This window comes from Trichomonas vaginalis, chromosome IV, assembly GCF_026262505.1.
Source record: "Trichomonas vaginalis G3 chromosome IV, whole genome shotgun sequence".
NCBI classification, from domain to species: domain Eukaryota; phylum Parabasalia; order Trichomonadida; family Trichomonadidae; genus Trichomonas; species Trichomonas vaginalis.
The window spans coordinates 2,778,740-2,792,425 of NC_067206.1; the positions used below are offsets into that span (position 1 = coordinate 2,778,740).

The following is a 13,686-nucleotide window of genomic DNA, read 5'->3' on the forward strand; positions in this document are numbered from 1 at the left end:
TTTTAAAACCATCTACAAAATTTCCTGTTTCACCTAATGTTCTTGCAGCATTTACAAGCTCACCCATTCCCGCTTTTGACCCCAAAAACGTCCATATTGCATTTATTTCACTCTGTATAGTTGTCCATTCAGCAAAATTAATACCCGCATTCGCTAAGCTGAAAATGAAATTCAGTGGATCGAACTTAATTCCACCTTCTTTTTCAATTTCAACGAACTCACTAACATGAGATTTTAAGTATTCTTTCGTTAAAATTGTTTTCCCCGATGTTATGTCATTAACGAAACTATCACCGTCAAAAGTTAACGAATTCAATTTCGTCGTTGATGCTTTTATTTCATACACCGCTTTATTGATAGTTTTTGGCTCACCTTCTTTAGAAGCATATGAAACATTAATGAATGAATTATATGTATTCATGAATGAGTTAAAATCAATGATTTTCATTAATGAAGCCTTTAATGATTCATTTACTGTCGAATCCCTTAAAGTAATTAATGAACTGTCATTTATGAAAGGTACACTGCAAACCGTCGAGTTTGGATCAAATGCTGTAGTTGGTGCAGGAATATTAATGATATAAGTCATTAAATCATTAAGTGACGTAAATAATGTTGTCGTTTTTGATTTAATTTCTTTAGCATCTGTTATATATGGTAATTTTATTTCTGTAGTTTCTGAATTAAAGATATTCGCTAAAATGTTTTGTAAACTGTTTTGAACAGCAGTATAAACCGTTGAATCCGGAACTCTTACGATTTCACCGTCCTTAATAAAAGGCATTGCACATGGTGTAGTGCTTGGGTCAAATCTTTCGGGATTATAATTCAACATATATTCTAACGCTTCATATACAGACTTATATACTGTTGTGTCGTTCTTCATGACAACTTCACCATTTACAATGAATGGCATAGTACATGGAGTTAAAATAGGGTCAAACTTTTCATAGTCCTTCCATGTTATGTATTTCTCGGTATTTCCATCACTGATAACAATATATTTGTCAGTAAGTGTGAGAGAGTATTGACCAAAATATAAACGTTTAGCTCTGTCAGCTTCATACGCATATGCAGCTATACTCATATTTTAATGAGAATAAAATGTTGTTCTATTTGCAAAGTACAGACCCAAACGAATACGGGACAGTAAAGCTACAAACAAACTTAGGTCTACAGAATGAGGCACTTGCATTCAGAATGGTTGACTTTAATACTATTGCTTCATTCGTTATAACTGACGAAACAGATTTCATGGAGCTTGAAATAGATGGAAAGAAGCACGAAATAAGATTTCACAATAATGTAGAATATAAGATGGAAACATTAGCTGGAGTGTTAAATGCTCTCATAAATACTACAATAAACAAGGATAACGAAGAAAACTTAATGAATGTTAAACTTATTGCAGGAGTTTTGAAGTTCAGTTATGAGAAGGAGTTTAAGATAACACGAATGAGTCATAGAGTACAACTTCTTTTGGGTGCATACCATATGACATTTCCTTTGAAAAGTGTTGACAAAACGATTGAGATGAAATCTGTTCCATACGTATGTTATGGTAATTGTTTGTACATTGAGTCAAAAATAGCTAATGTCACAGGTATTTCAGGAGTTAATAGTAAAGGTTCAGTAGAATATAAATCCTTCTGTTATGCAGTCAATTCAATGTTCATTCCAAACGTTCCTGTCATAGTAACTCATTTAGGTAAATGGGTTCGCATTAGTCCTCATAATTTGAAAGACATGCAATTCAGACTTGTTGACTTTCAAGGCGAGCCTGTAGAACTGAAGGCACCAGTGCGAATGACTGTTGAAGTTGACTTTTTAGAAAATATTAAATGCAACAGCTTACAAGAGAACTCAGAGCTAAAAATATAAAGTATGAATGTTATGTATTAGGTCATGAACTTTGGTTGTTGCTGTTTGATGAAACAAATGAGTTAGTTATGTCAGTCAAGAGAACAGAAAAATATTGTGTTAGTGAAAACTGCACCAAGTCAATAAGATTAGGTTTGCATTATGAAGATGAGTTCGATAGTGTTGAAGAAGTTTTGGATAGATACTATAAGTTGCTTTAATTTACTAAAACATATTTCAAACAAAGCTTATATTCTGTTGAAAGTTTTGTATACTCGTTCGAATATTTATACTTAAACTCAACTCCTGTAGTTCCTGGTGTTTCAATGATGCGGATGTTACCTATTTTCATGAATGGTGGCGTTTGACCACAGCATTCGATTTCAGGGTCGAGATAGTCAATGACACATTGCTTTCCTGTTATTCGTGATATAACATTTTCAAGGTCCTCCTTTGTTAGAATTATTTGGTTCTTACTTATAAGATTTATCAAAAGCTTCTTATCGTCTTTGAGTAAAATTGTTTGGTATAACTGAAGAAGGTAATGGTCTACGTTATCTGAAGGATTTGTTTGAACATTTGTGTAAGGGTTGTCGTTGGCTTCTCTTGAAAGAATTTGGTCCAGTGGTGGATACTCTAACTTAACATCTGATGTAGCGTTAGCGTTTGAAGCTGTGTTTAAATTCACGGCGCCATGCGCCATGATGGGCTCTTTGAGCCCTCCGGATTTCAGCTCTGGTTCTTTTTCTTTCAAACACTCTGAACTATAGTTCTTTATGACAATATTGTTTGTCGTTCGTGAGTCAACATTTGATGTTGGTTCAATTGGAACATTAACGGCACCAGCTAAGATGGATTTGCTTCTCATTTCATATAGAATAAAAACCTTTTATATGTATGAAATGAACAATATACTCGACAAGGGTTTGAATGTAAAGCTAACGAATGAAAATATTGTTGAATTCACTGAGACAGGTGCTGTGTATAAAGATGTAGAACTACTGAACAAAAGAGCTAAGGGAAGAAGCAGGAACATGAACAAAGGGTGGAAGCCTATAAAAATTTATGTCAATGATGGCTCAGGAGGTTCAAACATAAAGTATGCAGAAAGTTATAGAGTTTATGCTCTCAAAGGTGAAAAGCCTTCATTTAAGAACAGCTATTCTAACGCATATCCTCAAAAGCTAACGGATGGGGAAGTGGATGATATGAATGACAGCAAAAATATTAACAGAAATGGCGACAGAGATGCATGGAATTTGTTTACCATCAGTCAATTAAAGCATAAGATTTAAAACAATGTTGGTCGTTCCCATGGAATATTTTTGACTTTAATGGTATTAGTCATGATATGAATCTCAAGGTATGAACGAGGAGAGATGAGAGACTTATATGCTTCCCAAATTTCTTCAAAAGGTAATGTTATACCTGACTGTTTCCAAATGAGTTCAATATCATAACGTGAGAAACCTTGAAAGATAACGAAGTCAGTTATGAGACGTTTTATGTTTAAAGCTAAAAACCTCCATGTTTGCATAAGTATTGCTACAGTTAAGTGGTAATGTCTGACTTTAGTTATGATGTTAGCTAATGGTGAGTCAGGCTTTGACACTAAACCTTTTCCGGCGAAGTCGTCACAAACGAGCAGGGTATTTGAAGGATACTTTTTGAAGGGGTATTTTGAAAGTTTTGACAGAATGTAGTTTGTCAGTCGTTTCATATCGTAAACTTCTGAGTACTGACGTAAGTGGTGTTTGTCAATAATTCTTTCCATCTCTTCTGAAGTCTTTTGCATTCCTGACTGTATAAATTCAACGATGGCATAATATTTTCTCTTACGTCGAATGTAACGTTGAAGAAATTCAATGAGTTCGCTATCTGGAACTTTAACGACGGAGGCTTGAACTTTTGACATGAATGTTTTCGCTGTTGAGTCCATAGAGTCTGAAGTTGCTGATATAATGATTTGGTCATAGTAAGAGTCGTTTCCTAAACGCTCTGTTATGAGTATATGACGAATGAGGTTGAATGTCTTACCTGAACCCATCTTTCCACAATAGAAATACACACCATTTGAACAGAACTCATAATCTTTGCTGAAAGGAAGAATAAGAGAAAGAGTTAAGTTTGTCTGTAGTTTCATTCATGTCTTCATCTACGTCATGTATTAAATGCTTCATTTTATCTCCATTAAAATGCAAGTCAGAAATATTCAGAACATAGCACCGAGTCTAACTGACAAGAGTATAAAGATATACTATGAACATGTTATGATGAAACCAACCAAAATTCAAGAAAGTCAGTATACTTATGAATATCCAAGACACTGGGTAGAGTATGTAGGAGGTGAGAAAGCTATTGAAATAAGACAAGTTAGAAGTATTCCAGCAGGAAGAACAATATTATTGAAGAACTTTAATGTTTTGAGATATAATGATGAAACAAAGAAGCAAGATAGTTTTCCTGTTGCTGTGTATGTGAACTTAGATACAGGAGATGACATGAAAGTTTTTAATACAAAGCTTCAAACGGTATTGAAAGAACAACTGACTGCGGAAGGACATCCATTACCTTCAGAAGTTACCATAGCATATAATTTTGAAACAAATCAATAGATTTTAAAATCGTCTCTGCAAAGAAGTCAGGTTTTACATTTAATGAAGCAGATGTATATTCGAATGAAAACTTCAAAGCTATTGCATGGTTAGATAATGACGATTGCTTTAAGAAAATATTTAAATACAGTGACTCAACGATGTCAATAGATGACCTTCGTGGAATGTTACCATCGACGTTTACAGTAGAAGGTTCAGCAGGATTGCTTACAAGATTGTCAATTGGTGGTTTGGTCTCGTGAGAACATTGTTATAAAATCCAGTATAAGTGAATTTGCTGAAGAATCTATATTATGTCTTTCAAACTACATGTATTCGCCGCCGAAGCATTATAGTATAACAAACTTTGTCAGTAAGTTTAACATAAGACTTGTCGAACCTTCTTCAATGAAAGATGTTGTGCTACCTAAAGATGGAAAGGATGGACTCATTATTGAGATGATTTTAATAGCATATTAAATGAGCTTGTTCTTAAGGTCATTCATGATGAAATAACTGTTGTAGAAGATGTTAGCAATTGTTCAGACATTTTGAAGCGTATAGATGATATAAGAAAGAAGTTAGATAGACCGCAAAGCGGTGAGGGCGAAGCCCGTGAGAATGTTTATGTTTCATTGACTTTCTCCAGTAACGAGAACTTTTATGAGATAATATTGAAGAGAGATGATTTTAATATGGTGTAAATGGTAGCTTGGGCAGCTTTAGGCGCAATGGGAACAAAAGCATTAGCATTTGGAGCAAAAGCACTTGGAGCTTATGACGCAGTAAATAAAATGAGTGGAGGAAGGGTTTCGAAGACATTAGATGCAAATAAAGGGAAGATTGGAGGCTGGGTTGCAAAGAAGTTAAGATTAAATAAAATAGGGCTCATAAATAAAGCATCCAATTTGGTTGCGACTGAGTCAGAAAATGCTTTAGGAAAGGACGATGAGTTTGCAAAACACGCAAAAGACTTTAATGACCAGATGAAAGGTGAAACAATGCATTTAAATAGATTCGATGGAACTAAAGAAAATGTTTCTTCTCCACTAGTAGTTCTTCCGTATGGTCCCTATGGAATGTATGGAAACCCTTACGAAAGACCATTTGACCCATTGACTGGTGGAAGTAACTGGTATCATTACGGACGAAGAAGAAAGACAGTCAAGTTGGAGACAGACGTGAAGAAAGCAACTAAAAAGAAACCAAGGAAGAGAGTTATAAAGCAATGAATTCAACAGGGTAGAAATGAGGTTAGAAATCGGGTTAGATCTAACCTTCTACCCTAAATTTATTTTTGGTGTAAATTCACAAGGTTAGTTATCGGGTTAGAAATTGGGTTAGATCTAACCTTCTACCCTAAATTTATTTTTGGTGTAAATTCACAAGGTTAGTTATCGGTTAGAAATCGGGTTAGATCTAACCTTCTACCCTAAATTTATTTTTGCGCTATGTTTTCATACGTGTGAGGGTGGTGATATCATTTATTTTTAAATAAATGTGGGAACAAAAATAAAGCATATCTACTCAACAGGAATGAGACCCTTACTGACTATGTATTCGTTTAATGCTTGATGAAAACAATGGTACATATTATCGTATGGGTATACACAACGTCTGTTTCCATCGTCGTCGTATATGTAGAGCTCAAATCCAGTCCAACCTTCTTTTGTACAATATGTAGCTTTATTTAAGTATGCATTTATGTAGATAAGGCAATTTTTTCATCGCTCCAGAAATAATTTTTCGTCTTTGTTGAAATAGTTTTCGTTCCTCTACGTCCATAAGGAATGTATGCAATGAACTTTGCGTCATAAGGGATTGTAATATATTCAGGGTTTCTTTCATCATCAATGGGTCTGTCTTTGTTAAAATGCATGTTTCTCAGTTTTACTTGAGTTTTGAATAGTTCACGGAAACGTTCTGGGAAAGAGTCATAGTAAATGTAGTCAGACATGTCTTTGTAATGAAATAAAAAATTTAAAAAAATAAAAATAAGGTTATTTTTATTTAGTGAGGACGGTAGTGAATTCGTTAGTGAAGTCGTTAGTGAAGTCGTTTATGTGTCAGATAGTTTTGTAAATATTTAAGGTTAAGTTGGTGTTTGTGTTTGTGTTGTAAAATATACGTTACCAGTTTCGTAAAGTGTCAAAACCGCTAAGTGGTGTACGGAGGCGCGCAGTGCCACAGTACACGACTTAGGGATACTAACTCTGTGGCACTGCGTTCCACCTTACCCAATACTTGTGAATTTGACACTTTACAAAACCATTAACGTATATTTTACAACACAAACGACAACACAAACGACAACACTAACTTAACCTTAAATATTTACAAAGCCGCCAACCACTTCACTAACGAACTCACTAATGTAAAAATAAACGTTCTCACTATCGTTCTCACTAACGACTTCACTAATGTTCTCATAAATTTTCCTCAATATCTTCATCATCAGTGTTAACCCTATTGTAGTCATACTTGAAGCCATAAACTTTCTCTAACTTCTTAACGTACAATTTACATAACTTACCTTCGTCATCGTATGGTTTAATGATATAACTATTTCTATCTTTATACACAGTCAATGAAAAGTCAACTGGTCTCGGATGTATTTGAAAGAACATGTTATGCTCAGGAAGGAAGAATAAATGTTTAAATGTATGTTTGTTATACTGTGGAATTCGAATGAGTTGCTTTTGTTCTGTCATTTACATCCAAATAAAAAATTTCAGTAAACTTAAAAATAAAATAAAAAATTAATGATATCACCACCCTCACACGTATGAAAACATAGCACAAAAATAAATTTAGGTGAAGTGGTGAGATCTCACCTCTTTTTTCACCTCTTTTTTCACCCACTTGAATTCATTGCTTTATAACTCTCTTCCTTTATCCAACTCTTCTAACTTCTTCTTAAGTTCAGCAATGTTGTCTTCATGTAATTTAATCTTTCTCAAAATTCCTTCTTTATCTAATGGTTGCTTTATCTTTCTAAACTGAACTCTACCATCTTTCATAGTATGAATGTAAAAACCTTCTGGAATAGTTCCTGATTTAATGTATTCTACCAAAAACTTTTGTTTCATTGCTTCAGTGACTTTAGTCGTCATTTCAATCAAATAAAAATTTTAATATTAAATAAAAATAACGTTATTTTTCAGTAAGGAAACGCAGGAGTTTTACGATTTATTTGAGGAGTAGGTTCTGGTTTAAATGTTGGAGTCGGTTTAGGAGTTGACTTTTGAACAGGAGTTTGTACTTCCATAGGTTCAGGAGTCATTGAAGGTTTTGCTTGTGAAGGTGTTGGAGTTTGTTTAACTTCAGCTACTTCAGTATTATTTACAACATTTGCTTTATTTCTTTTCAACATCATAACTGCTCCTGCTGTAGCTAGCAAACCTAGTGGGAGACCATATTTTATATAAGGACTTGACCAAATGCTATTTTTGACAGGAGCTGGTGGAACACCTAACCTTGGTGAGACTGCTCTTTGCCATTGTGCAGCTCGTAAGAAATATTCAATAGGTGCTCCATAATCGTTTGGTAAAGTTTGTTTCATAGATGGTGAAGGTTCACGAGAGCTTGATGAAGAACTCATTTATAAGCTTTAAAAATAAACGTTCATCCTTTATTCCTCACTGTCGTCCGTAGCTAAGTTATAGTCATCTAATCTTATTATTGGGATTCCATTAGTACGCACCTGAATGGCAAAGCAACAATCCCTCATAAATCCAATAAGTGGCTTTGGTACATTTTCAGTTGCTAGTTCAATAGGTCCTTTAACAGACAATTTGTATGTTATTGGAGCAGTAGATGTTTGACCTTGCTGGAAGCAAAAGTCCACTTCTGTTGGAAAACCACATAAGAAATGTGTGTTGTCATAGCTATCCCATTTATGTTCCACACTACCATCATCCACCAATGACCTCATAACATCTTCATTAAATCCTATCATATCATTGTTTGTATTGCAGGCGTTCGCAACCATTTCATAAAATACAGGTCCATATGATTTTTCAGGTTCTGCAGGCATATTTCCATAAGCTCCCATGGAAAGCTGAAGATATTTAAACTTAGGGTTCTCAAAAATTAACATAATAGTTGTCTTTCTTTCTAAATAGTGCCCAAATACTTTTAACATTAATAGGCGTATAAGCTGCTGTAAATGTTGCACTTGAACTATCTGTATTCTATGAGAATGAACCGTCCATAGGAATCCAATCCATAACTTTAACAGGAAAACATAAAGCCTCGTTTGTATAATGTTCTACAAGTTCTGTATAAATGTTAGGGTCTAAAGAGAATGATTTTGGATGAATGAAACATTCATTAAAATCCATCTTTGTTCGAAATAGTTGCTGGGTTACAGTTGTAATAGTAACTGTTCCACTAGCTTCTACTGCCTTCGTTATCATAGTGAATGGTTCATTCCATGGAACAAATTTATTTGTCGGTGGATTTGAATCTGAAGCAAATGCAACTTTAAGAGTTGGATTGAAAGCAATGATATCATTTACAGATATAGATGTGCATTGTAAGGCGTCGCTACTGAACTTTACTTTAAGCTGAATGTTTCCTGCAAAAGCTGGAATAAATCGAATAGCTTCTAATGGAAGGAATCTTCTAACAGGAATTCTTAAACGAAGCTTAAAATCAAATGATTTTCCTGCTGTAATTGGACCACTAACAATTTGTCCTGTTCTGCATGTTCCCGAATGACTCCATACATCTTCATGTCGAGTCTTTGAGAAAACATCTACTTTCTTTATTTGTTCGGTAGTTTGTGAGTTTGAAGTTATATATGCTTCTTCTCTTGCGTTGTCTTGAGAATATACGATACGACCATTTGCAAGGATTTGATATCCAGCAACTGCATAGAAAGCGTCATCGAAACCAATCCAAAATCCTGGTGGGTTTGTTTTATTGGAACCTGAACCAATTTCTTTATCTGCAATAAATTGACCTTCCATTTTATACGTAATGAATGTATTGTAAAGGTCCAACATATTTTCACCAGGAGGTGAGAGATTGAATGTTACCCATGTGTTATCTTTAGCAGTTCCAGGTTGTGATGGAATCTTTGCGTCAGAATATTTTCTATTAGTGTCACCAATTTGAACTGCATTGTCTATGATATCGAAATATGAGCGAATCTGATGAATATGCTCTGCTGGAGTAAATTCGTTTAACTGTTCGTTCTGCATGTATTTACTTCGGATAAAAATATCTATTTACTTCATTATTCTCACTCTTCTTGGCATTCGTGGTGGAAGTTGTTTCTTGACATTTTCAATGAACTGTACATTCTCTTTGTCTCAACTTCTTTCACTGGCGGGTCAGGATTCTTTGACTCGGTTTGTTTTTCAATGAAATTCACGAACTTTGCAATAAGCTCTTGGTTCGTTTTGAAAGTACATCTGGCTTCTTTTTTCTTGTTCTATTGACTTTTCAGTTTGAATAGAAGGTTTTATATGGGCTTCACCCTCGGTGCTATGCACCTTAATGTTGTCACTCTCTGCATTCGCTAATGGAACCTTTCTTTTTCTTACGTATATTTTACCATCTTTACTCTGACTTACGTAATAGAAAGGATGTTGTATTCCTCTTGCGTCATTTAATATGACTCTCGCTCTGATTTTGACAAGCTCATTTTACATCGGTTAAAGTTTTAATTTTGTTTTTTATCTGCAGTCAAATGACTCAGACAAGCTCTACGGACAAGACCCAGGGGTCATAGATGTTGAAGCATTGAAGAAAGAAATTCGTGAGCAAATTTTATCCGAACTGAAGGAACAAAAACAAGAGCCAGAGAGACCAAAGAGAAAACTTAGTGAAAAACAACTTGCTGCATTAGCTGCTGGAAGACAAAAGAACCCACGTTTGCTGGCGAAGAAAGCTAGAGAAGAAGCTGAAGCAAAAGCTAAAGAAGCTGAAGCAAAGAAAGAGTAAATGGTTTATTTTTATCCGAATTAAATGTATAGACAAATACCTTTAACTGTTGCGTTCAGTAGTGAAAACCCTGACGTCAAAATAAAGGGGAACAGAGTAACGTTTAAGTTTCCAACAGACTGGATTGTGAACATAAATGAAGAGAAGTACATTGGCATAACATCTATGTATATAACACGTGCTTTCAGGATATACACAAACAACGGGACAAAGTAAAGATTACATGCCGCCATTTATGACTGTATTCACATGGTATAGAGTTCAATGAATGAACTAAATATATTTTATGTCTGTAATTAATTAGGTAATGAAGTAATGAATGAACTGCAGAAATAAATGGTTACGTTAATGGTTACAGGTTATTCAAAATTAATTATTTTTGAAGAACTGAAGGTGCTACCATGTTACCATGTGCTACCAGGTCATTTAACTCATGACATTTTGACAACAACACAGGTTATTCAAAATTAATTATTTTTGAAGAACTGAAGGTGCTACCATGTTACCATGTGCTACCAGGTCATTTAACTTCTCTGAAAAAGTGTGACAACAGTCACTGTGTGACGAGACCTGAAGGTCTTGACATTTTGACAACAACACAGGTTATTCAAAATTAATTATTTTTGAAGAACTGAAGGTGCTACCATGTTACCATGTGCTACCAGGTCATTTAACTCATGACATTTTGACAACAACACAGGTTATTCAAAATTAATTATTTTTGAAGAACTGAAGGTGCTACCATGTTACCATGTGCTACCAGGTCATTTAACTTCTCTGAAAAAGTGTGACAACAGTCACTGTGTGACGAGACCTGAAGGTCTTGACATTTTGACAACAGTTCAGGATTAATGCAAAAATAAATTCAAATCATACTTTATAAAGCTAGACCTTCAGGTCTCGCCGCTTAGCGGCTCATTTACAGGTATTTCATCGTCAGTAAATGAATCCTCATTATCGTTTGGTTCAACCTGTTTATATAATCCTTTCATTTCTTCTTTCAAAACATAATACCATGTTTGTTTACCGTCTATTCTTCTATGTTTCCTATCACATTTATCCTTAATACTCATTTGAAAGTTTTTGTCTTTCATGTCTGATGGTTTGCAGAATAGAGCATTTTCACACGTCATACCTGCACACAATTCATCATAATGTGTATTTATCCATACATCTAAAGGATTTGATGATAATTCAATTAAATCTTGTTTGGCTTCAGTCATCGGTATGATTCGTACATTAAATGATGAAAGGTCATATTGCATAAAATACGTCAGTAAATTATCATAAAATTCCTTAGTGCATGAATTCATCAAATTCTTGAAGTAATCAAATTGACCCTTGAATTTACCATTAACTCTTAAAACTACGTATCTTCTGTCTCCAACTTCAATTTTGACAGGGTAGACGTTGTTAGTTACGAAAATGAAGTTTGCAACGTTCTGAGCTGTTCTTCTGGGTTGATTCTTTTCATTAATTCTAATCTCATTATCCGTAATAATTGATTTCAAAGCGTTGAAGTTTGCGAGTCTGTCTTCACCAACATTCTTGAGTTCATTAAGTACAAGAAACATTTTATTTTCAACAACTGAGTTGAAATTACCCGTTAGCTCACTTATTTCGGTAATGTTTTTACATGAATAACCAGCGAGAAGTTCAGAAATAATGTCTGTGAATCTGTTTTTACCTGTTCCCTGAAGTCCTTTCAAAATAATTGCTGTTTCATTCTTGATTCCAGGATGTTGAATCATTGATGCAATCCAGCCGAGAAGGTATTTATACACTTCATCGTTATTATCACAAATGGCTTCTTTAATGAAATTCATAAACATCTCAATTTTTGAGTAATCAGGCTTTTCAAGAATGTTGTATTTATAACCATGAAACGTTGAGAAAACATCGGGGGAATCAGATTTAAAGCAAACACCCTTAACGGTTAATGAGGATAATTGATTTAGTAGTACATCCCATGCTGTTATTGTTTTACCTTCTTCTTTAAATAATTTAATCATTTTAAGTGACTCTTTCATGTTTGATTGAAGAACAAATGATATTTGATTCATTTTGTCGTGGATATTATAGTCCTTTTGAATGAAATATTTATTTCCACAATCTACAAAACGGATTACACGTGATAAATCCTCAATTACTTCAGAACTGTTTTTATACTGATGATTTTCAGCCTTGCGTCTAATATCTGTTATCAAAAACGAGTCATCAAGTTTTATATCAAATGTTATTTTTGGCTTACGTAATAAAGGTAAAACGTATTCATCATAATATTCCTTTTGATATAGTTTTAGAATCTTCACCAAAACAAATGGAGAAGTCATTAAATGTGCATATCTATTACGTGCTTTTTCAAAATTACTTTTTGCATTTTCAGTTAAATTGCAGAAGTTATAAACGTTATCGTATGCTTCATTAATTAAATGATTAGGTAACGAATTAATAGCTTGAAACAGTGTGAATAATGTAACTTCTTTTTCCAAATTCATGTTTCCACCGTCATTATGTACTTCAAAATCACTGATGCCATCAACTATGCTCTGAGCTAGTTTATCGTCAATGTTTACATCTTTGTTTTCATTCATTATACTCTTTATTTCTTCATTCTTCTGTTCAACTCTTACCTTAATATTCAAATCATTTAATATATCATTCACTGTTCTGGTTAATGTTGAATCATAACTTCCACGAATGAATGAGTATGTTTTGATTGGTTCTGTTGCATTCTTGCGAACTCTTGAATCAGCCATAACCACTAAAGAACGCTTTGAATCATCCATAGAAGTCATTATATCAATATCATAATCATTGCAGGAATAACATTTAATCATTCTGTTCGAAACTGAATAGAAGAAATTAGTGTTGCAATAAATGTGAAGACCTCCTGAAGCAGTTTTAACGATAACATCTTTATCCGAAAGTTTTGATAAAATGTCTTTTCTAACTGTTTCTTTAAGTTCATCATCGTATGATTTATTGATATCAACATCTATAATCGTTAAATTCGAAATTTTATTTACTAATAAAGCCATACCAGTTTTCCTTCCTCTTCCTCCATCATGTTTGAGGTAGTTATGTAAATCAATCTTGTTTTCACCAATTCTTTCGTTGAGGGTTTTAGTTTCTGCCACAACTAATTCCTCAGCTAATGAATCAATAACTTTTTCATCAGAAACGATAAAGTTGCCGTTGTTGTTTGTTGCTGTCATTTATATAGGAATAAAAAAATAAAAATAAGTCATAACTACCTTCCTCCTGTGTTGTTGTCTAA

At 34.0% G+C, this 13,686-nt stretch overlaps 6 protein-coding genes and 4 pseudogenes across 10 annotated transcripts, besides 4 other annotated features; 3 read left to right on the forward strand and 7 right to left on the reverse strand.

The window, feature by feature from the left end:
• Positions 1-6,667: part of a mobile genetic element that runs on past the window's edge.
• Positions 10-1,087, reverse strand: TVAGG3_0017030 (annotated as a pseudogene). Its single transcript has one exon. A coding segment is annotated over exon 1 (1,078 nt).
• Positions 1,105-1,881, forward strand: TVAGG3_0017040 (uncharacterized protein; the record flags this gene model as incomplete). The annotated part of the gene is made up of 1 exon (XM_051220058.1): positions 1,105-1,881. The coding sequence occupies one exon, from the start codon at positions 1,105-1,107 to the stop codon at positions 1,879-1,881; it is 777 nt and encodes a 258-aa protein (XP_051105044.1).
• TVAGG3_0017050 (uncharacterized protein) lies at positions 2,078-2,728 on the reverse strand (the record flags this gene model as incomplete). Its single annotated transcript, XM_051220059.1, has 1 exon — positions 2,078-2,728. One exon carries the CDS (start codon positions 2,726-2,728, stop codon positions 2,078-2,080), a length of 651 nt encoding a protein of 216 aa, XP_051105045.1.
• On the forward strand, positions 2,754-3,155 carry TVAGG3_0017060 (uncharacterized protein; the record flags this gene model as incomplete). The annotated part of the gene is made up of 1 exon (XM_051220060.1): positions 2,754-3,155. The coding sequence occupies one exon, from the start codon at positions 2,754-2,756 to the stop codon at positions 3,153-3,155; it is 402 nt and encodes a 133-aa protein (XP_051105046.1).
• On the forward strand, positions 5,159-5,686 carry TVAGG3_0017070 (protein of unknown function, DUF4107 family; the record flags this gene model as incomplete). Its single annotated transcript, XM_051220061.1, has 1 exon — positions 5,159-5,686. One exon carries the CDS (start codon positions 5,159-5,161, stop codon positions 5,684-5,686), a length of 528 nt encoding a protein of 175 aa, XP_051105047.1.
• Positions 5,834-5,977: a terminal%2Cinverted (terminal inverted repeat of Maverick-1B transposon ID:TVAGG3_0016880).
• On the reverse strand, positions 5,978-6,411 carry TVAGG3_0017080 (annotated as a pseudogene). The gene has a single exon. A coding segment is annotated over exon 1 (434 nt).
• Positions 6,668-6,671: 4 nt separating the features above from the next.
• Positions 6,672-7,343: a terminal%2Cinverted (terminal inverted repeat of Maverick-1C transposon ID:TVAGG3_0017090).
• Positions 6,672-13,686: part of a mobile genetic element that runs on past the window's edge.
• Positions 7,615-8,055, reverse strand: TVAGG3_0017100 (repellent protein 1 family; the record flags this gene model as incomplete). Its single annotated transcript, XM_051220062.1, has 1 exon — positions 7,615-8,055. One exon carries the CDS (start codon positions 8,053-8,055, stop codon positions 7,615-7,617), a length of 441 nt encoding a protein of 146 aa, XP_051105048.1.
• On the reverse strand, positions 8,687-9,661 carry TVAGG3_0017110 (annotated as a pseudogene). Its single transcript has one exon. A coding segment is annotated over exon 1 (975 nt).
• Positions 11,300-11,980, reverse strand: TVAGG3_0017120 (uncharacterized protein; the record flags this gene model as incomplete). Its single annotated transcript, XM_051220063.1, has 1 exon — positions 11,300-11,980. One exon carries the CDS (start codon positions 11,978-11,980, stop codon positions 11,300-11,302), a length of 681 nt encoding a protein of 226 aa, XP_051105049.1.
• TVAGG3_0017130 lies at positions 12,245-13,624 on the reverse strand (annotated as a pseudogene). Its single transcript has one exon. A coding segment is annotated over exon 1 (1,380 nt).